The 24097-nt window shown below is 43.5% G+C and overlaps 1 protein-coding gene across 2 annotated transcripts in view; it reads right to left on the reverse strand.

The window, feature by feature from the left end:
* Positions 1-24097, reverse strand: part of TBC1D8 (TBC1 domain family member 8) — a 52949-nt gene that overhangs the window by 25963 nt on the left and 2889 nt on the right. Inside the window, exons 2-4 of one of the 2 annotated variants that reach the window (XM_075524237.1) lie at positions 11137-11247; positions 5547-5665; positions 3463-3691 (exon numbers count right to left, since the gene is read on the reverse strand). In XM_075524237.1, the coding sequence (XP_075380352.1) occupies positions 3463-3691; positions 5547-5665; positions 11137-11247 (459 nt within the window). Of the gene's footprint in view, positions 1-3462; positions 3692-5546; positions 5666-11091; positions 11248-24097 lie in introns of both variants that reach the window. The other variant, XM_075524229.1, reaches the window with a different exon arrangement.

Genomic DNA, 24097 nt, shown 5'->3' on the forward strand with positions numbered 1-24097 from the left:
AACCTGCCGTACGCTGTGCTCCTAACTCCTTTACAAGTCATTTCTGCAGCCTGCTTCATTACTACCAGAAGAAATGGTTCCTTTCAAGAGTAGGAAGAAAATAGGGGAAGACTTTGTAATCTCCCAGAAATAAAACTGTAGGCAAGGTGGAAACCCAATTACATGCACAGTACTTTAGCGTTTCAAATAAAGCTAACTCCCATACAAAAGGAAGCTTTTGCACAAGGACATTTTTATCAAGTTTAAGTGCTACTACAAACAGGGCGTTCAAACAAAAAAGCCGCCTAGGCATTGGGATCTTCCCATTTTGGTTACTTTTTACTTAAAAGGTGCACAAGCAAATCTTGCCCTAAACATTAGCTGTAGTCAGACCTGTTTATAGAAAAGAAAAAGTATAGGACTCTGTTCTCTATACTGAAACACTGCTGAATCATATAAATACAAATGGTAAACAGAATCAGCTTGTTTTCTATAACCACTGCAGGATGTTACTTGCCTCTCTCATACAAATCTCTGGGTAGAAATTAGGCTGGAAAGGACTTTAAAACAGATTAAATTTCTACTTAACAACTGCTGGAAGCTTCCCAGGGTTCTCTGTGCCCATAACATCAGGACTACACCCCCTAACATCCCTAGCAGGTCTCCTGATGCCAATAAAGCAATAAAAAGGCAGTAATAACACACATTGTCATATATATATATGACGCTTATCCATGATCCTTCATTACCTGACGAGCTACCCTCAGCAAGTTCTCTGTACGTGAACCACAGCTGTCAAGATTATTCGCAGATTACATTTTTTTCTTACTTAAATAAAGCACAGCTGCGTCAACACGCACAAACTGTTGCGAATGGTCATAAAATCATCTGTACGGGCACAGCCAAGGGAAGAAAGTTTAAATAGCGCCGTAGCAATAGCACTATTGTTCACGCAGGTCGGAATCACAGAGGCTCCACAGTGTTGGTTATAGAAACAGCACAGCAGACTGTAAGGGGCCCAAACTTCTGATGAAAGGTACAAAGTCTTCCAAGTTTTAGGAAACCACAAGTTTAATTAAAAATTGTGAAAAAACCCTGGCACGTCCTTTCAAGAAATCTGACGTTCTAAGCCTCTGAAATTCTGCAAATACTTCGAGGCTTAGATAAAAGGGGACTTGTCCTGGAAAAAAATATTCCATGGAGTTTACGCTCGCATAAGCCGTAAGTTAATTTTATGAGAAACTGAAAACAGGTTCCAATATTGCATTCCAGGTCATTTCAACATAAAATAAAACAAGGGGAAGGGAACAGTCTTGCCAGAAGCAGAAGACTTAATGTTTTGCCTATAAAGGGATTTCAGCCTACAATCTGGGGGGATTTTTATAGTTAAAACACACATAAGAACTATTTTTAGTGCAAATCATATATTGGGGTTTTTCCCTGTGCTGTATTGAAGAATGCATTAAATGTGATTCCTTAGCAATATTTTCTAGACCAGATTTAACCAGATTTAATCTGTTATTACTACCTGAAAAAAAAGACAATGAATGACTTGTTTTACATATAATCAGCATCAGCTTCTCCAACAGTAACAAGCAGGACTATAGTAAATCTGGATTATTCAATGTAATACAAGTATTTAATAAATGTGACAAAATACTAGCTTTGAAAGAGAAGCAATCTGCTTTATCAGGATCGGGGAGGTGGGAGGCGTTTCAGCATATAATGCTTCCCATTGAGCTAGGAAAGTTTTGTTTAACCAAAAGAAAATTCAGGTTTTTATTTCACATTTCCATGCAAATGCATGGGAACACGAAGGCAATGCAACCAACTGTAACAGTAAATGAACAGTGTATTTTCCATGGTCAAAACGAAAAGTTGCAAACATGGAGTTGTTTGGGGGTTTTCTGCATTTTCATAATGAATTATTATTAAAAGAGCTGCAAAGCGATTTCTTCTTAAATAACACAGTGTGATGTCGTACTTCCAGTATCATTTAATGCTCTGTGGTGTTGCATAAACAAAACATTTGGAACAATATGAAGCATTTTTCTCTTTCCCTCCTCCTTCCCCCATTATCTATCATTAATAAGTATCATTTTTGCTTTGTGTACTTTGGCAGACTGGATATGTCAGATTTAATGAGAGAAAGCCCACAATGAGAGCAAGAAGAAATAATTCACAAAGGATATTCTTTGATAATAAACAGAAAACAAGGAGATTAAACCAGAACTCAGGTATCTCCTATGTATCAAGAAACTCCATTACAGCCTTCCCAGCAAAACTCAACTTTTGTTTTTATACCAGCATTTTAAATCTAACTCTGCCACCTTTGGCAGATATGACAAACTAATTGGCCTGAAACAATATAAAGAAAAAAAGGACCTCTAAGCATGTCTCTGTATGTTTTAAGTCTTAGAAATTACCACCTTTCTTATTTTCACATTAATGTACTTCATTTTTAAACCTACAGTTGTACTTGACTATCCATCCCAATATTAAATCCAGACAGTATATGGTAAAGTTTTCCTAATTGTTACAACTGACAATTCTTGCTATATCTATAGCAGTATAGGTTTGTATTACTCTCCTCCCTGAAGTTGCAGCAGGATAAACAGGATTTAAAATGCCATCAGTTCATGAACAACCTTACTCAACAGAGAAATGCTATAGAGTTTAAATGGCTACATTCCTTTTTACCTTCTAATATCTGTTACATTCATTTTTACCTTCTAATATCTATTCTGACAGGCTTTTCATAATCACATGGCCATTCCTCTGTAGAGGAACACCATGCCAAAGTCTTCCAACTCGCTTCTGAAAAGTGTACATTTGTTACAGTCGCTGTCATGCACAACTTTGCCACCGTCTGAAGGTCTAAAAGCCCCAGGACACACTTCTCACTTCTCGTGATGTTCCGTCGCTGCCATTCAGAAACACAAAGAAATCCCTAAATTGCTGTTGTTTTCCCTTAAAAACTCTGAATTTTCACCTGGTTCTGCAGGGCACAGCCCTGTTATGTTTCCTGGGCTATTTTCAGGCAGGCAGCTGGACTCCAGCATCCCTGGCCCCACCAGCCCTTGCCCTGCCGCCCAGCAGCAATCACCGTACTTCCCCGCCTGTGGGAGGGACCCGTCCTTCCTCACCCTTTGGGGCACTAAAAGTCTCTATTTCAGAATCTGTAGCAGGCCTGTTACATTTTAAGGCTGCTTCACCATGGCAAGAAAAAGAACCGGATAGCAGCTGTGTCTGCATACTCCTATAGTCTCATTTTTATTGCCGGATTTTTAGTAAAATATAAGCATAAAGGCTGAAGTGAAAACCAAATTAAACAGGATCTTTCAGCTGAACAACAAAAAGCTCAGAAACTAAACTTCAGAGGCGAACTAGGCTCTTCATAAAAATTCTAGTTATTCTTGCTTTTAAAAATACTTATATTTATCTCTCTCCCCAGCATTAGGTTTCTTACACATTTACACTTACATTCTTTGCCCAGGAAGAAGGAATAAAAACAGAGATGATTGATGCTCAAATAAAGCCAGCCTTGCCGAGGAACTTTTCCTTTCCAACAGCAACAGGAATAATAGGTGATCAACTTCTCAGCTTCAGGAAAATTAAATCTGGATTCAAATTTCACCAGGGCTTCTCGGAACTTCTCGGGGTCTTCCTCCTGCTCGGCGAGCTTGCTGCTCGTTTCCTCCGCAATCAGCGCCTGAGTCCGTAACGAGATAATATATCAGGATAAAGCTACGGCATTCACACTCAAGCAAGTTGCTACAAGCTACCCATTCAAATTTTAATAACACAACCCTTTCTTACAAAGAAATTCAAGTTGATTTGCAGTTTTCACAAAAGGAGACATTTCTGCAGTGTTTGCATGTCTCACACATTTCGAATGCTTCCAAATCAAGACTTTTGGGGCCTTTCTTTTTTATTGCAATTTTTTCAATGAGTCTGGCAGAACCATATACTTACAGTTTCACTACGGCTTATGATTGCTGTTGTTTGGTGTATACAGAGCAAAGGTAGAGTAACAATTGTGTATACTGACCAGCACTATTTTCCTATGAAGAGGCAATGCAGTGAGATGTGTCAGTAACTTGTAACATGCTTGGAACTATTAAAAACATGGTTTCAAGAACATCTATGTAAATACAGTTAAGTGTTGAGAATTTTAATAGCGGTATTACAAGAAAGGAGTTAAGTATGTATTGCACCGTTCAGACAGATAATCTGTATGTTACAGCACCTGGTATAATTTGCAATTACCAAGCAGTCCTAATATGCCAAAAGTCTAGAGCAGAGGCAAGGGTCCAAAACTTGGACTTAGCATTAACTAATGAAACCTGAAGAATTTTAAATATGCGCTGTGCTAGGTAACAGGCTGCCACAGCGTTATCAAGAGAGATTAATTGTATTCAAGCCTTTTGGTGCACTTAGACAAAGTGGTTCTTTTAGGAAAGCAAGATAAAAACTAAGATTTGCACGGTGATGTTTTGCCTCTCTGTCCTCTTCTTGCCCACCTTCAGAGCCCACTGAGGTCACAGCAGCAGGGTTGAAATTCACCAAAAATCATCATCATGTTCCTACAAATTTTCCAGGCCACAAAAGGGGGTATGAGGGGAAGAGCACCTCACTAAAACTCTTGGCAAGGAAAAGCTTGCAGCAGGACCTGAGGTACAGTAGTCACCAGCAGACCCGCACCCCCGCCGGCCATCACCAAGCTCCTCTTGGAGCGTGTATTTTACTAAAAGCAGGGCACAAGGCGCCAGGCTTTCCAAGTTTTACTGCACGTGCCATTATTTTAAATCCGGTCTTCAGTCACCAAATTCCCTTACTTTTAAAATTCTTTAGCCTCCCAAAAGGATGCTCATTTCTGCATCCCTGCAGCCAGCCAGCAGCTTCACTGCAGTGCCTGGCCATGACTCTCGCATCCTGCAAAGCCACCGGCAGTTTCCGTGCCGGACCCTTACGCCACAGATGATGTTGCACAAGGGCCTTGTCCCCTGTCCCCATGCTGTGGGGACTGCATCGTCGTCCGCATGGGTGTGCTGCCAGCAGATCCAGGCACTGTGGCTATCACCTGCTGACACCTCTGAGCCCCGTCAAGAGGGACAGGAGTATGGAAATGGGCAGAAACGGGCAGGAGAAACCGGTGGGATAAAGCTAGGAAAAACACGGGAGATAGGAGGAGGAGTAAGGAGGAAAAGCTGAGATATAGGAAGGGAAGGTATTTAACATAATGTTTTGCAGAGGCAGAGGAACTGAAAGCAGATGCTGAAGAAAGCTCAGCTGCACATCACAGGGAAGAGAAGAACAGTGAAGTGGGAAAGGGATGGGTGGGATAAAGATTAAATTAGATACTTCAGTTTTGAGATGTTTCCAAGGAAATGTGAGTAAAGATGCACAGATGCCAGCCACATCAGGTGCAAGTGCCACACAGAAAACCAATAAATAATGTTTAGACGGACAAAACCAAATATGAATGACAACAAGTTCATGACATTATTTCTAATAAACCACATGTCATCAGGCAGGGAAGGGTGAAAGTAAGACAGTTTCCTTACCTTCACTTTCCCTTTGACAAAATTCACAATATCTTCTTTATTGTCAAACACAGACAAAGTATGGAGCAAGTTTTGTTCCAGCCATTCCCAGTGCTGGTTTATCTCCTCTGCAGTGGCACCTAGAAAAGCAAAAAGTAGTGTATTGAAACTCATCCTACACAATAAAATTCAAAGGAAGAAAAAAGTAATAAAATGCACTATTTCATAAATTCATTATGAGAAACTGAACTTTCAACCTCAAAATTCTTGGTAGCAAACAGGACAAAAAGGTCTCATTCGTAGCAGTACAGTTAGAGAAAAACAAAACCCTCATTGTTTTAGAGAATTAGTTTTAGTGCTTTTAGTTTTATCTCCTCGAATGCTCTCAGCCAGCAAATGCTGCATTAAAAGTCAAAGCAGAAAAAACAGCAAAACTCATTCTGAGCTGCTAGACTGCAGCTTATTTTGACATGACGTTCCTTAAGCAGCACTGGAAACCTTTGATTTACGTCCTGTTCCCAAAAGTCCCTGATCTTCCTTTCTCCCTCCCTTGGTAGGCACATGCATACACACCCTACACACATGCACGCCCTTTGAGAGGAATATACACGGTCATAATCTGCATCCTATTTGAAAAGCTCTCTATAATAATTAAAGTATCTAAAAATAAAAGAGTTTGCTTCAGCAACACCTAAAAGGTCTACAAGAGCACATTTCTGCAGTTTGGGGAGGAAATACAGTGAACAGAAAATCTTTGACAAATTCGGATTTTCAAATCTTTAAGGCTTTCTTCTCTAAGGATTTATTTGAGGGTTTTGCTGTTGTTGTTTTAAATGCAATGTGTTCGCACTAACTCCAGAAATAGTATTTCAGTCACCACCTATTTGCTTTGGCTGTTTCTGCTTGAAACTGAACTGTCACGGCATCACGCGACAGCAAAGTCAGAGCAAGACGGGCAACGTGCAGGGCAATCAGGGGAAAATCTGGCCCCTCCAGATCTTACTGGTCAGTGATTAAATGTTAGAGGTAAAAAAGTAAAGGCAGCAAAAGTTGCTTTTCCTAATGCCCTGCTAGTGGAAGAGAGGAGAGAAGTAGCTGGATGTAAGAGACATACAAATCACAGATGAAAATAATAATAAAATCAATCTCAAATAGAAGACCCATTATCTCAAGATTTGATTTGTGTGTACATTAGAGATGCATCATGTTGCCTCACAACAAAAAAATGACAGATTTAGCTAAGGATTTTCCACTTTCCTCTGCTCTGTTTTCCATGCAGAATGCCAACTGGCAAGGAAACTTTCCAAGCTTTAACTTCCTTGACAGGAAGGTCTTGTGATGGAACTTCATAAATATCATTAATCAAGCTTAAATTAAAAAAAAAAATAATAATCACAAAAGAAGAGACACTTAAATGCCCTTTAGGTAAAGAAAACAAATTATATCAATGGTAAAGAACACCACAAATACAGTCATTTTATATTGAAATGGCCCTGCAAAGCAAATACTGAGTTGAATTCTTATTTCTGAGCAACCTGAAGATACCAACTGTATGGGAGAGCTGGTGGGCTGCCTCTTGTGAAATAAGCCATGAGCAAGAGACCTTTCACAGCAGCATCCACATGGCTTGGACTGCTCTGAGCCTGGGCTCTGGCAGTGGCTATCTCCCACGGGAGCTGCTGCAATCTCTCCTGCCTGCCTTGAGGGATCTCCAGGGATTCTGCTCAAATACTGAAAGATCTCTTTGCCCCTTTCATTTGGTCAGGCCAACTCCTCAGCTTTTCGGGTCCCTTCTTTATTTCTGATTTCCATTTCATGGCTTAAAAGTTGTCCTGTGATCCGACCCAAGCCTTGCCAATCTCTTCCTTATTCCTCTTCCTGCGCCAATGCTCTCACAGCATTTTATTCCACCTTTTACCCACCTTCTTTATGTGCCTGTGCCAAATGTATAGTTAGTCTAACCACAGCCTCTCTTCTCATAATCTCTTCTTTAAACCCACTTCTCACCAAACCCTTTTGTTCTCCCTCTCCCAAAAGCTACTTCATTTAACTGTGACCGGGGTTTCTGTTTTGCCCACAAGCCTTCTGAAAGGAAAGGCCGAAGCGGCTCTACGCTAGGGCTGAGGTTAGGCTTTTTTTTTTTTCTGTACTGGTGTAACATGATTAACCATCTGGATTAAAACATCTCTGCCAGAACAGCCGTGCTGGGCAGGGATCAGACTTCCTAGCAGCCCTTGGAGATTTGCAAAAGCCTGTAACACAGATAAGACCCTAAGGCATATATTATCATTTAAGCCTACAGCTCCTGGAACAGAGGACTACCAACACACAATTAAAAAATGTCATTTTAATTAACTGCCTAATGACATGATGGCTATCCCTAATGAAGTTACACCAGGAGACTGGAAGGAGCTCCTGGAGCTGCTCCTTGTCCTTGCTATACAGCAGGAACCTTAATTTGACTCGCTGCTCCTTCCAAATCCAGTAACAAAACTGTTAATGCCATGTTTGCGTGAAGCACCTCGCTCAGACAGGGCAGAGCTGGGCAAGCAGCAACGGCCACTTCTGCGCAGGGAAAGTCCTCCAGCTTTCTCAGTGTTGTGGTTTAACCCCAGCCAGAAGCTAAGCCCCACGCAGCCGCTCGCTCACTCCCCCCCGGTGGGATGGGGGAGAGAATCAGAAGAGTAAAAGTGACAGAACTCGTGGGTTGAGATAAAGACAGTTTAATAGGTAAAGCAAAAGCCGCGCGCGCAAAGCAAAGCAAGGAATTCATTCCAGCCATCTCCAGGAAAGCAGGGCTCCATCACACATAAGGGTTACTTGGGAAGGCAAACGCCATCACTCCTAATGTCCCCCCCTTCCTTCTTCTACCCCAGCTTTATATGCTGAGCATGATAGCATGTGGTATGGAATAGCCCTGTGGTCAGCTGGGGTCAGCTGTCCCGGCTGTGTCCCCTCCCAGCTTCTTGTGCGCCTGGCAGAGCATGGGAAGATGAGAAGTCCTTGATTTAGTATAAGCTCTACTTAGCAACAACTAAAACATCCCTGTACTATCAACACTGTTTTCAGTACAAATCAAAACATAGCCCCATACTAGCTACTATAAAGAAAATTAACTCTATCCCAGCCAAAACCAGCGCACTAAGAAAAGGGTCGGGACATGCTGCTCCTCTGACTCCTATTGCCAGCGCCAGCTCTCCCCTGGACGCTCACGTCAGGGTTTCACAGCAGAGATATTATTCAGAAACAACTTCTGCTACCATGGTTCTTAATTTCTGTGCAGCTCTGGCAACCGCGTATGTCCTACCCACGCAGCATACAAAACAGAGCCCTCTGCTTTCCATTCTGTTACTATAAATCTCATTTTCTCAGGGCTGAGCATCCGTTCAGAAGAGCCAAAGAGAATTCTAGAAAACGTTAGTCAAATAAGCTTATCTCGGCAAAATCCTTAACCATTCCAACCAGGCAAGTTTTTTATTTGTAGCTTCTTTAATATACATATAAAAAAACCCAATAACAACATACAAAAAAAACCCCAAAACTGTGGGAATAAGAGCGTGACTAGGGCAAGGATCAGCCCCAGAAAGGAATATTACTTATATTCAAATTATCAAGAAGCCCACAACAGCAAAACTGAGCTTGCTTTTCCAGTGAAAGCTACCTGGCTTCATGAGGACTATAACAGCATGAAGCTCTTAAATTTCTCCATGAGATGGCATTATTTAAATATAAAAAGCAGGGGGGTAGGAATATAAAGCACAGAGCAATTGCAAAACCAAGAAAATCTAGCCACAACAAAAATAGCACAAATAGACTTTATGCAAGTTTCTTCACACACATCTGGCACACGGAAAAATTCCCAGTATTAATGGGGAACATGCAGAGGAGTCTCTGCTGAACCAAGGAAGAAATGCTGAATGAGCTTGTAGAGAGGAAGGGGGCAAATATACGTATTGCCCCTTCCATTTAAAGGACTCCTGTGTCAAACACCATCAACAACATGTCAAAACTTACATTAGCTAACTATTTCATGGCTTGATCCGTATACGAAGGGCAAGAATAGAATAGAATAGAATAGAATAGAATAGAATAGAATAGAATAGAATAGAATAGAATAGAATAGAATAGTCCAGTGGGAAGGGACCTACAATGATCATCTAGTCCAACTACCTGACCACTTCAGGGCTGACCAGAAGGTAAAACATATTCTTAAGGGCATTGTCCAAATGCCTCTTAAACACTGACAGGCTTGGGGCATCAACCACCCCTCTAGGAAGCCTGTTCCAGGGTTTGACCACCCTCTCAGTAAAAAAAGTTTCCTAATATCACAGAATCACAGAATCGTATAGGTTGGAAAAGACCTTTAAGATCATCGAGTCCAACCATAAACCTAACACTGCCAAGACCACCACTACCCCATGTCCCTAAGCACCTCATCCAAACGTCCTTTAAATACCTCCAGGGACGGCGACTCAACCACTTCCCTGGGCAGCCTGTTCCAATGCTTGGTAACCCTTTCAGTGAAGTAAAATTTCCTAATATCCAGTCTAAACCTCCCCTGGTGCAACTTGAGGCCATTTCCTCTTGTCCTATCACTTGTTACCTGGGAGAAGAGACCGACCCCCACCTGGCTACAACCTCCTTTCAGGTGATGTAGAGAGCGATAAGGTCTCCCCTCGGCCTCCTTTTCTCCAGGCTGAACAACCCCAGCTCCCTCAGCCGCTCCTCCTAAGACTTGTGCTCCAGACCCTTCACCAGCTTCGTTGCCCTTCTCTGGACTCGCTCCAGCCCCTCAATGTCCCTCTTGTAGTGGGGGGGAGAGTCTGAACCTCCCCTGATGCAGCTTTGAACCATTCCCAAAGGAAAATCTGCTGTAAATTTCAATGCTAGGATTTTACAGGCTGGAGAAGACGGGATGAGAACAGCCCTGCAGACTGGCCAAGCAAGAACAGGATGAATGGAACAAGCGCAAGATGGCCTTTAGCGTGCCACGGCCAGGCTGCTGCAATTCACATTGATACCACTTTCCTGAAGATAAGCTCGACCGTCAGAGGTTGCAGAAACACTGCAAAAGGGATTACTGCACAACAGACCAGGCAATTAGACATTCCCCCCTGACAACTTTACTTCCTAAAGCATGTAGCATCTTCCAAATGTTCCAGTCATATTTCATTATAACCAAGCGTGGTAAGACATTTCATAGTAAGCAAGCGAAAGACTAGACTGGTGAAAGCCTAGACTAAGTAGCTTCCTGCTGCAAGGAACTATTACTACTGTAGGAAAACACATGCATATGAACAGAACCACCCTACTGTGCAAGAGATAGAAAATCAACGCAAAACACTCTCAGCTATACAAGCTTTCTGTAGAAACTTAATGTTCCTAGTTAACACTTTTTCATAATTCCAATCTGGGATTTTAACTAGAGGTTAATCTGGTTGTTAAACAAGCTATAGGCAATAGCTTTCCACACACACACTACTAGCTGGGGTTACCTTGAGCTTCTTGGACATGCAGACACTGACCATGCTCAGAATCAGTTTGGGGTTTTTTGTCTGTGACTCACCAATAGCTACGGCCCAGTAAACTTCTGATCCATTCAATAACTCACCACATGCAATGGCAGAGTAAACCTGTGAGCCTGGAACTTGGAGTAAAATTCGAAACGGAGCAACACGTGCGTTAGAGTCTAACACGGCGTCCAGGGCACCAACCAAGCGACCTGCAAAGCAAAAGGGGGGGAAAAGAGAATTAGTGCCAACTTTTGCTTCTGTAGCCTGCAAGTCTTTTCACATCTAAAGCTGTAAAATTAAAACACAGAACATAACGATAACAATTCTTCCCTATTTTATGCTGCGATGTACAGATGCTCAAAATGCGAAAGGCAAACCAGATTAGAAGATCAAAAGCATATCGAGTTCTTTGCGTTTCCGGTTTTGCCTCATATATATCTATATAATCACAGAATTGAAGTGGAAAGACCTGAAGGCGCCTTGGGAAGTTACCGTTCCAGCCCTGCTCTGAAGCTGGATAACTACACCTATGCCGTAAGTGGTGTTTGTCTAACCTGTTCTTCAAAACCTCCCACAAGCAAGATGCAACAACTTCCCCGGCTAGCCTCTTCCACTATTTTCATTAAGTATTCTTACAGCAAAAAAAACCCCAAACAAACAATCCAACCACTACAATCTTAAACTTTCTTGCTGGAAATTAATCCTGCGCCCCAGAACACGGAGAGTAATTGGCCACGAGCATTTTTTACGTTAATGCTTGACATACTGAAAAAGTATCACCATAATTGCCCACCTTTTAATGAATTCTCTTTTTCTAAAGAAACCCCAATTGCCTCATCTCATCCTTATGGGTCATATTTTTCAAACAGCTCATTGTTCTTGAGCTTACACTGGAATCTCCCCAGCTAACCTTTAAGCGTGACACTCCAAACTGGACATGATGCTCACTACCAGTAAGGTCTCAGCCGAAAGAAGAGTGGAAAATCACCTCCTGTATCTTGTATACACACCACCATATCCAAGAATGCTTGCAGCAGTATCCCACTGTAAATCAGTATTTGACATAAATACAGGCAAACTCATTCTGGAGAGCTGGAGTAATTGCTGCCCCCAAAAAAGACTTTCCAGTCTGGAGGCCAGCTGGAGCTGCTGGCCTTTCCCATTACCTCCCCCCAGCAGGCAGAACCAAGCTATGCACGAAAAAGTTATTCGAATGCCACGATTTGCAAGCTGGCATATTAAAGTAACTCAGAATTGGTTTATGTCACCTACCAAAGTAATTCAGGAGTAGCTTTATATCCAGTTCCCCTATACTGTATGTCTTGCAGTGACACGACCTCCTACAGAGAGGGATGGCAGACAGCGAGGAATGGCTTTACCATGTTTGCTTAAGCCACTGGAGTATCTAGGAAGTCTCCTGCAATACTACATTTTCCCTTTGCACATTTAATTTTTCCAACCTGTTGTATTTTTGCTCCTTCACCATTAACCCAACATAAAAGGAACTATTCTCAGCCTCCAGAAGTTTTGCCAGCCCTTGGCACCACGTGCAGTTTTTGTAATTGCATTCTCCAGTCCATCGCCTAAGTGATTAATGGAAACAATAAAATGAGACCTACAAAGCCCTCATTTGAAATGCCTTCTCACTTGGACAACAAACCACGGCTAATTAATTTGAGTACAGCACAACAAAGCAGCAGTGTAACCACTTTCTGGTCTAGGAGGTGTAAGAAGCTCACATGGAACAGCATCAAAAACCTTCCAAGAGCAAAGAAAACTACATCAAGTACTTCCTCCTTGCATTCACACACACCGTTGATGATGCTTTGAAAGCCAACCAGAAGTTGGATACAGTATCATAGAATCATAGAATGCTTTGGGTTGGAAGGGACCTTTACAGGCCATCTAGTCCAAGCCCCCTGCAAGAGCAGGGACATCTTTCACTAGATCAGGTTGCTCAGAGCCCCGTCCAACCTGACCTTGAATGTTTCCAGGGATGGGGCATCTGCCACCTCTCTGGGCAACCTGTTCCAGTGCCTCACCACCCTCACTGTAAAAAATGTCTTTCTTAAATCCAGTCTAAATCTGCCCTCCCATAGTTTAAAACCATTGCTCCTTGTCCCGTCACAACAGGCCTTGCTAAAAAGTCTGTCCCCGTCTTTCCTCTAGGCCCCCTTTAAGTACTGGAAGGCTGCTGTAAGGTCTTCCCGCAGCCTTCTCTTCTCCAGGCTGAACAACCCCAACTCTCTCAGCCTGGCCTCGTAGGAGAGGTGCTCCAGCCCTCGGATCATCTTTGTGGCCCTCCTCTGGACCCGCTCCAACAGCCCCATGTCCTCCCTGTGCTGAGGACCCCAGGGCTGGACGCAGCACTGCAGGTGGGGTCTCAGCAGAGCAGAGCAGAGGGGCAGAATCACCTCCCTCCACCTGCTGGCCACGCTGCTTTTGATGCAGCCCAGGGTACGGTTGGCCTTCTGGGCTGCGAGGGCACATTGCCAGCTCATGTCCAGCTTTTCCTCCACCAGTACCCCCAAGTCCTTCTCCACAGCGCTGCTCTCGATCACATCATCCCCCAGCCTGTGTTGAAACCAAGGACTGCCCCGACCCAGGTGCAGGACCTTGCACTTGGCCTTGTGGAACCTCATGAGGTTCACACAGGCCCACTTCTCCAGCTTGTCCAGTCCCTCTGGATGACATCCCGTCCTTCTGGCATGTCACCTGCACCACTCAGTTTGGTGTCATCTGCAAACTTGCTGAGGGTGCACTGGATCTCGCTGTCAATGTCATTGATGAAAATACTGAACAGCACTGGTCCCAGTACGGATCCCTGAGGGACACCACTCGTCACTGATCTCCATCTGGACATTGAGCCGTTGACCACTACCCTCTGGATGCAACCATCCAACCAATTCCTTATCCACTGAACAGTCCACCCATCAAATCCGTATCTCTCCAATTTAGAGAGAAGGATGTTGTGGGGGACCGTGTCAAAGGCTTTAACATGTTTTTAAAATATGTTGTAAATGTGTACGGTGAGACATTATTCAGCGCCAGTTTGCTTCTCAGCTAAATACATGTCCAGATATTACACCCATCTATTTAAAATGGAGACCTGAATTTGGAGACCAATAATACGTATAGTATCAGAAAATGATAAATACTCTCCTGTAACTGCAAGAAAAAAGACACAAGAATTCATCCAAGTATAAAAGGTAGCAAATTCCCTGTGCTCACAGAAAACAGAGCACCAACTTCAGCGTGCAGTCTTCAAAACAGCTGGATTAAAGCCAGTAAGATAGCATCAAATGATGCAGAGAACGAAAGTAGGGCTTAACTTTCACATTTCAAAAGACTTGAGACATTACAAGAAAGAGAAAGAAGAAGAAACTTACTAAGTGCTGTGCACATTTTCCCCTGATGATAGGTCTAGGAGAAAGATTTCTTCTTCATTTCGCTAAAGCCATGGAAAAAAGTCAACTAACAGCAAGTGCTACCAAAATCCCAAGAGAACGCTTAATGAACGTCTGATTTGTGAACTACTTTTTTTTTTCAGAAATTATGAAAAAAAACACATGAAAGCACAGAAGTAGCTGCAAAATTTTGTTTTTACTTCTTAGCCTGTGCAAAATTAATTCCTTTTTCTGTTCCTGAATAACTGACCAGAAAAACCAATTCCTCTTCTCACTGTTTACTTCTGCTTACAATTTCCATTTTGCTTACCAACTATTAAAAAGTTTCCTCCTTCAGCTGTGCGCAGAAAAAATCACCTCCCTTGGCTAAACTACCCATAGCTAAAATATTAACTAAGGACAACAAAGAGCAGCCAGAACTAAGAATCGAAGAGAAGAAAAAACCGAGCGTGGGCATCAGGATACCTGCCAGAATAAAGCCCAAGCATCCCGGCCGCGCGTTGGGCGTCCCCGTGAGGGTTCACAAGGGTGCTGTGCCCGACGCCTCGATCCCCCGGAGCCAGCGCTGCGGCTGACGGGGGTCCCATCCCGTCCTCTGCCGGGGGGGCTTGCGGCGGGGTCTCTCCAGAAGGGACATAAGGACAGCGGGGGGAAATGAAAGCGAGTACCACTAACACCAAGCCTGCCAAACACAGAGCAGCAACCTTGTTCGGCAGGACCCCGTGACTGTGGTTTAGCACCTCTACCTCTGCCGTGGCTCAGCTGCACGGGAAGCTGATGCTCAAGTGGGGAAAAATAAAGGAGAGACTGACAGAAGCAGAGAGGGGGGGAAAGGGAATTACTAGGAGTGCATTTGCAGGAGCGTGAAAAGGATTCAACGCTAATAAATACACCCAGGCCTAATATGATAATTTAGTTGAAACCGAAGTAGCATGAAAATTACTAAAACTAAAGGCAAAATTTTTCCAGTGCAAGTTGCCTCGTACTCATTTGGGGTAACTTTGGAATCGTAACACTTGCCTCGCGCTTCTCACTGAAGCATTGAAAAGTAAACAACCTAAAAATCCCTGAACAAACAAACAAACAAGAAACTTTACGCAGTACACTGATTTTGAAACGCGCTTTGAAAAATAACTTTGAAACAAGCACCTTTCTCATAAAATGTCCTAAGAGCTTGTTCCATGGAAGGTTCTCTTATAAAATAGGGCCTCTTTATAAAATAAAAAGGTTTCTGGCTCACACGTACATATAAATTATACAAAGGGTCTCTGGCTCACATGTTGATGCATTAGCATGCCTTCAGTTAGGATGCAGCAGACCTCTTCTGTATCACAGGCAAGAGTCAAACCATTTATACCTACAGGACAGTCAAAAATTAAAAGGAAACAGAGGGGGAAAAGAGGGAAGAATTGCTACACTGGCTTCCTTCCCAAAATTCTCATCATTTTGTGGTTTGGGTTTTTTTACTCTATGTGGACAAGATTTTTGGGAGGACCTTAAAATCCAGAGTACCTCCTTCCCTTTACCAAGCCACTCCACCAACTTCTCGTCTGCTTTTTGACCTCCCCAGACGCAGAAGTATTTCAGGAAAGCAGTTAACCGTACAGTAACTGCACTGAGGAAAGCTGCAGACGTAGGTTTGCAAAGCCTTCTGCTAAAGACCGCTGACAGAACATCGCAGATTCCTCAAAAGGTACAAGTTTCTTCATGCAGAAAGAATATTTCCAGGCTAAAATTCGTACGTGAGTTTCAGGTTTAATGTATACTTCTGCCAAATGTGGAGGAGAGGACAGAAGAAGTAGAAAAGGACACGCTTCTACTGAAATTATATGCTTCTCCTCAATAAATCTGATTACTTTAGCTGTAAGGTGGATTTCAGGTAGAGGGAACATCTATCTATGTTTTTTTCAGAATTAGATCTATAAAACAAATCTGGAAAACTCGCTACAAATCCTACACCTTACTCGGTAGTTTTTATTTCACTGCAACATCTACTTTTGTGCATATTTTATTGCTTCAATACTGGAAATCGGAATATCTCAAAGTAAAACAAGAGCGTTGTACTTCTAATCGCAAATTGATTTTTATCAAATTTACATGTGTATTATGGATACAATACCACAAATAAACTCAAGTATAAAAATCAGCAAGGAATCATTTCAACTTCTAAAACAGGTAGAGAGTGTCTCCCTTTCACAGAGGTCAGCCTGTGACCCAATGGGACCATCACGCACAACGAGCTTGGTGAGCATTTCTTCACAGGAAAAAAAAAGTCAAGGATATTTTATAACGATCGGGTTCTCAAATGAACTATCACAAGTGCACCACTCTTCATCTTTAAACACATGGTTCCTTATACGCCCCCAGAAAGATAAAAGATCCCATTACAAGTTACCCTGTGTCGTGCTCATAACTAATCTAGAAAAAGGAGCATGTTTACAGTAAGTTAATCTAACACCAATTTCTACTAAACGTACCGTATCTTTCAAACTAAAGAATGCAGGCTCCTTTCCCAGATTGGTGTTAATTATCCACGGGGTATTTCAAAAATTCTTTTAAACTTCCGAGACACTGGGCAGAGGGTGATTAAAGCTGAACTCAAACTGAAAACTGGAACTGAAAAACTGTCTATTATGTCCATCTTTTAGGACAATACTCAAGAGACAGTCCAAGGCGCTAACAATTCTGCCTGGCTCAACAGCACGTGAATTAAGGCACGCTCTACAGAGAGCGAGATGATTTCTGCTTACCTCCATCACATTTTAAAGGCCTTAAAGTGAAATTTTTCAGAACTACTCAAATGCCTTCCCATAAATGGGGTGGTCACTTCAGCAGCTAAGCCATGCTGCAAGGCAGAGGGACTTCCACTGATCACTTAGGAGTCTGGGACCAATAAACTAATTAAATCCTCAAAAAATAAAACAAAAAGGCAAAAGGCCAAAGCCGCTATTGCTTTGGGGGGGGGGGGGGAAGTGGAGTTAAACCTAAGGCTAAGTGACAAGGAAGCCTGCAGTACCACAATATTGAGCAACATTGCCCTTATGGTTTTACTTTGTTTTTAAATAAGACACCTCGTCCCCACAGCCAGGATCTTTTGTTTAACGCAAACTCATAAATTCATTACAAAGAGGGAAGTGAAGGTCAATGTAGTTCAAAGCAGCAATAACATGTGGTATCTGCAGTTAGCTGGTAAGAAATTCTTACAGCACTTTTAAAAGCTGGGGAGCAGCGGGCTGGATGCGAGGCAGAAGGCGGCCCCTCTTCCCACCCATGTGCCACCCAAATCAAGCGCTTACACCCGCTCTCCCAAAACCAAAGGGGTCACACAGAAGACAGAGCCCAGCCTGCATCTCCAGCATCCTGGGGAACAGCTTTAGCCACTGTACAAGCAAACCAACTACTGCAGAAGTCTGAAGCAGAGAGAAAACTGCCTTTCCACTTCTCCTTGGTCTACTCGGAAAAAAAAAAAAAAGAAAAAAGACTTGAGGTCTCCATTGCACCTGAGACCAGCACAGCTGGACAGATGTGCAACAAGGCCTGCCTATCACATCGAGCCCTTCTGAGAAAACAGGCAGGGGACCACCACCACAGCACCTGGACCCAAACCCGTTTGCCAAGATGCTCAGCTCCTCCAAAGCTGAGGCTGCTCTCGGCCACAGGCACCTGGCACTTCCGAAGGTCAGAAAAGCGGTGGCACCACGCGGTCTTGGGACCGCAGTGACTGCTCGGTGGCTGCTCTGCAGAGCCGTGCAGAAGGGCAGTTGGTGGCTATGCTCACCTGTATCACGCTAAAATCCCCATTTTTAATACTCATACCCTTTTTTTCAATCAGACTAGGTTATTTTTCTAAGACAAACCCACCAAATTGAGGGATTTACAATTACAGCCACAGTCCAGCATCCCGCCAGGCTCCCGCTCCAGTACAAAGCCACGAAGCGTAAAGCATCTGAATTCATGCTCGGGAACTCGCTGCTGCTTTCCATTGCTCCTCGCTATTTCTGTGCCTCCATCAGAAAGCTGGGGGCTGAAAGAAAAACAAGCCCAGGAAGCAAAAGCAGCAGTCTGACAAAATGAATACTTTGCCCAACAGGAGAAAGCTCTTCCCGGGAAGTGGAAGGAGCTAACAGCACAGGTTGCTTCCCAGAGGGTACAGTTTCACAACAAGAGTTAATAGCGGCAAGAGGCACTCTAAGCTGTTCAGGCATGCGAATTCTGAGAAGAGAGCAAATCAAACAATTCAGATGATCATAAAAATCAAGTTGGGAGGTTTTTAGGACAGTGAAATTGAACTAACAGCTTCAACAAAGCAGAATTAATCGCAGCTCTTTGAGGCAGAGCAGCACTCCATACCCTGAATCCTAATTACACTTCTGCATGTAGTTTCTGCCATCTCGCAATGATTTGCAAACAGTTAGTGTCACGATAGCCACGGCAGGCAGCAATGGGGCAGCTGAACGAGCAGCCCACCACCGCGCAGCAGAACCGGGAAGGACACGTGGATGTCCCTGTTCCCCAGCCCCCCCGCTGTCCCCGTGCTCCAGCTGCAGCAGAAAGGTGGTTTTCACATCCACCAGGATAACCTCAAAAGGACACTCCCGCGACGGCACCAAATAGCAGGGGTTGCTCGCCTGCCTCTGTGAGGCATCTCAGAAGTGCTCCCCAGGAACAACGTCCTTGCTGAGAGAGGGATGGGGGGTTATGAAGCCGGCTCCCACCTCAACCACCCCACCACGTAGGAGCCCTAACTGTTGACCACAACCCCAGCACTGGCCCAAGGCAAGACCCGGAGCTGAGATGCATTGAGGACCACCACTGTCTTCATCCTCACCTCTTACAGCCCAGCCAGAAAGCGCCACTCATCCCACGGGCTCCAGGCATTGTAGGCTAGGGTGGAGGCTTTCAAGACGCACCGAGGTAGGATACAGCCCAGGACAGTGAGCATGAAGCTACAGCATAAACGTTTGGGGATGTCTCTAGGTCTTTTCCACCATCTTGATTTGATGTCTTTAAAAGTTCAAAACTCAGATGTTTAACAGGTTGTTACTTTCACCCAGGCCTCCCCAAAATCTATGTTTTTGATGGATAAGAGCACCATCAGTTATGCAAGGCCACTAACGACAGCAGCTCAAAGTTTTGGCTTTGCACCGGCCACTGTCTTTGCTGAATTCTGCAAAACTATATAAACAGGTTTTGATACAATACAGCACCCATGAGAATTTATTAGGCTTCCCCCACCGAAAAAAAAGTTGCAGAACTGATTTGGGCAAGTACGTAAGAAAAAGGATGAAGGAGCACTCCTCCAAGGGCTGCAGGAAGGCTGTGTTTCCTTTGTAACGATAAGGGCTCACCACACTTGAAGATAAGCACAGACAACATTAGATTTCAGTGTAAGGACCTAATGCTCCAAGCATTTATTCACCCATGGAAATATCAACATTCAAGCCCTTACATTACTTCCAACGTGGGCTTTGCCAGATCAAACACTGCCACTAGGTAAATTGGGTTTTATTGGGGTTTTTTGTTTGGTTGGTTGGTTTTTTTCAATCTGGCATGTAGAAACGAATTGAAACAAGTTTTTTAATCGTTATTTCTCAGTCCCAGCACTCCAGGGAGGCTGGACGTGAGAAATGAGGGGAGTTTGGGCATTTCACTGCAGAGGTCGGTGTCCCGTGGTCCCCGTGACTCCCTTATCCCTGGGTGTGACACCGAGATCTTGCTCCAGCATCGGACCATCGTGTGGGGAGGGAAAGACTACACCAGGGAAAGAGAAGCGAGCTGAACCGTGCACCCGCTCTCCCGGGATGGCAGAAACAGCACCGCAGCCCTGCAGCACTGGTTATTTCTCCTCGGCCCCACTTCCCATGGGCCATTTCCCCAGGCGGGCGTGCTGCCGCGGCACGGCTCTCGCAGCTGCTTATCTCAGTCCTCTGCCATCAGTCCAGGTCAGGCCAAGCCTATTTTTATAGCTCCAAAGGCTGCAGAGCCAAATGCTTCGATTCTCACGTTACAAGTGAAAATACCTGAAACTGTTTTCCACCTGAAAACGGACAAGAAGGGGGGAACAAACAAGCTGCTGCTGCAGTCCTGTAAGCTATCCGGACACGGGGCACTACCTGGGGCAATCTCTCATTTTTGGTGGGTGCTGTAAATAATGCTGAAGAGAACAATCTAGCGTTACTTAAACTCTGCCACTAGAGACATGCTCAATTATTTTATAAGGAAGACGTGTTTTCCTATGAGGGTGGCGAGACACTGGAGCAGGTTTCCCAGATGTGGATGCCCCAGCCCTGGAAGTGTTCAAGGCCAGGCTGGATGGGGCTTTGAGCAACCTGGTCTAGTGGAAGGTGTCCCTGCCCATGGCAGGGGGGTTGGACTAGATGATCTTGAAGATCCCTTCCAACCCAAACCATTCTGTGATTTTCCTGCCTTTTTCTGTGCCATTTGGCCTCCACAACACGAAAATAAAAAGGCATCGTGGCTGTTCACTGGATTACAGTGTTGTGCAGGCTGGTGGTCAGTCTCTGAGCAGACACAACCCAGCCCCACCTCTACACGCGCAGGTACATCCTCACCTTTATTTAACACAACGTTAGCATTTCAACACAGGCACCTGTGTTCCACCTTACCCATCTCAGCTGGGCCTTAGGAGCAGGAAACCCACTCCAGAAAGGCAAGCAGAGGGAGCCAGAGCAGCACGCACAGTTCAGGAGGCTCGGGGGTCAGCAATGGGGGTGCCCGGCTTTGCAGGTAGGAGCCTGACCCTCCCGCTGCTATCCCTCCTTCCAGCTCACGCCTCCCGGCCAAACGCTCTGACAGAGAAGCCACCCTCTTAGGAAAGAGCTTATAAGCATGCATTCTCCTTAAAAAATGTTACAGTAAAATAAAGAGAAAAAAAAAAAGGGGGGGGGGGAACCTGCTGACCTGAATTCCAGCTGTGGGCAAGGCTAGATAACATTTTGACAAGAGCCCAAGCTTTCAGTAAAGTATTTGGATTTCCCCCTCTCCTTGTGCAAGGCTTCAGAGAGAGCTCTTCCTTAAGAAAACAAAACCACAAACACAGACAGTGAGCACTACCAATATCCTTTATTAACATCATTATCGTGGCGTCTTCCTCTCCTCAATCTGCTGCATTTAAAATAAAAGCACCTTTTTTTTTTTTTTTAAATTAGAGCTCAGATTGAGCCTTTATCTATCAGTAACTTGTTTTGGTATCTCGGACGTATTTTAAGACGAAAAGGCAAGCTGTTTTGAAGACTGTATAGGGACAGATCTTTTAATATGCTACTCATTTTGCCTTTCACCCCTCCAAAAGGTAAAAATGTTTATGGGGATACCCATTTGCATTCCCTACTAAAAATCCAAATCATCACCATATTTTTGACCCTCTCCTGCTACAATGTAATGAACAGGGGCAACCTAGATGGATGCCCCACCTGAGTCATGGGAACCCTGAACCTCCGCGGTCCCCTCGCTGCCTTTCTCTGAAATAGGCTCTATTACAAAATTATTTACCCAGACCTTGGGAGATGCACAGGGCTACTAAAAGCTGATATATTTATGATGATTACAGTACTGGTTGGACTAGAGAGTATGAAAGAGCAGCAAAAGATCTTTTGCTTTTTTAATTTCCATAGAAAGGACAAAGAGCTAATCAATAGCCATTTTTCTGTATGCATCAAAAATTAAAATCCAGGCAAAGGGAAAATAAGGAAGAGGGCTTGTCATGCAACTAGTCCGATCTCCGTTCACAACCAAGAGGTGCTCTACAGATCAGTTTGAAAGCTATCACCCTGCAAGAACTTTATTTAAAAGAAAAAAAAAATCCTAAGATGGGAGTTTACTTCAATTGCTGGCATATAGCTCAAGGAAGTGTATTTATTGTAACTTCTACATTTATTTTTATTAAAGCAATAACAAGGTTCAGATTCATATACAGAAGATGCTTCTTTTTGCCAGTGTATTATCTTATATTTAAAGTTGTGAACCATAAAGGTTTATATGAGCTGAAGGAGAAATTAATTTCTTTTCAAAATGTTCATCCTCTGCAAGTTGCAAACAATGTAAGACCACAACCGGCTTGGAAAGTTCCCTGATCTGAAAATGGAGGCTGGAAGAATAGTAGGGGGAAATATCATAACTAAATTAAAAACACAGGTAAAACAGGAACAAAACAATCTTTTATTGATCTACTTCAAGCAAGAAGTGAAAGCAGCACTGCATCTCAAAAAGTAAAGACAAAAAGCTGCTTGAAACAAGAGGTCATTTTAAAATTTTATTTAACCTTATTTATAAAAGGGAAAATTCACAAGTATTTAAAAGAATCCTAAGTGGGGCTTTTTCTACTAAGAGTGTGCAATGTGAAGTACTGTGTAAACAGCAACTGCAAAGCTAGCTGCTTGCAAAGAGTGAAAACCTACTCTCCGTCCAGTGCCCGTGATGAAAGCATTCCCAACACCTCCTAGAACAAGCAGTTTTGCTGTCAAAATGCATAAAACCAATCTAATCAAACGGGAAGGTGAATGAAGCTTTCAGTGTCCCCTAATAAAAATGAAAGTAGAGACTCCCTTACAGGCTAAACCATCTTGCACTATTACAGAATCACAGAATCATATAGGTTGGAAAAGACCTTTAAGATCATCGAGTCCAACCATAAACCTAACACTGCCAAAACCACCACTACCCCATGTCTCTAAGCACCTCATCCAAACGTCTTTTAAATACCTCCAGGAATGGCGACTCAACCACTTCCCTGGACAGCCTGTTCCAATGCTTGATAACCCTCTCGGTGAAGAAAAATTTCCTAACATCCAGTCTAAACCTCCCCGGCGCAACTTGAGGCCATTTCCTCTCATCCTATCGCTTGTTACTTGGGAGAAGAGACCGACCCCCACCTCTCTATAACCTCCTTTCAGGTAGTTGAAGAGAGCGATGAGGTCTCCCCTCAGCCTCCTTTTCTCCAATATTCTACCATAAGGGATTTGACAGTATTTTTGACTACTGATGGCATCTCAAGCTTATCATTAATATGCAACCTCAGAACCAAAGATATGGGCAAGTACCAAATCCAACCAACTTTGACCTGTTGATCATGGCTACATCACAAGTCTTTTTGTAGGGATAGCAGAGGTCTCCAATTAGGCAAAAAAAAACCCAGAACCAACAGAAACTGCTGAGCTAAATAGTTTTTAAAAATCTATAAAAGTAGTTTTAGTTAAAAAATTATAATTCCATTTCTGTAATTTTTTTCTAAAACATTACCCATTTCCTTCCTAAGTCTCTGATCCAACAGAGCTCTCAAGTAGCAAGTTAAACATTTACTTGAAAAGCACAGCCCTCGGGAAGACATAAACCAGAATGACACTGGTCAGGTAATGAAGAGTTAAACACAGCCTCCATCATTTTTTTTGTACCCACTGCTTGCAAGCCCAGTGTGCATTCAGTAACTGCCCTAGAACGCACATTAAATAACAGCAGTAAATATAGTCTCTCTCTTACAAACATCTGCTCAGAGTCTGACTGAGACACAGTACTCAAAGAAACAAACGTCGATATGGAAGAAAAGCGCTTCTGTGTGAGAGATCTTCTCTAGTCCATCCTTCAGGAATTAAATCCACATAAAATATACCCTCCAGCTGTGCTAACTTACTCTTAC

The sequence above is a fragment of the Mycteria americana genome, chromosome 1 (assembly GCF_035582795.1).
Source record: "Mycteria americana isolate JAX WOST 10 ecotype Jacksonville Zoo and Gardens chromosome 1, USCA_MyAme_1.0, whole genome shotgun sequence".
NCBI classification, from domain to species: Eukaryota; Metazoa; Chordata; class Aves; order Ciconiiformes; family Ciconiidae; genus Mycteria; species Mycteria americana.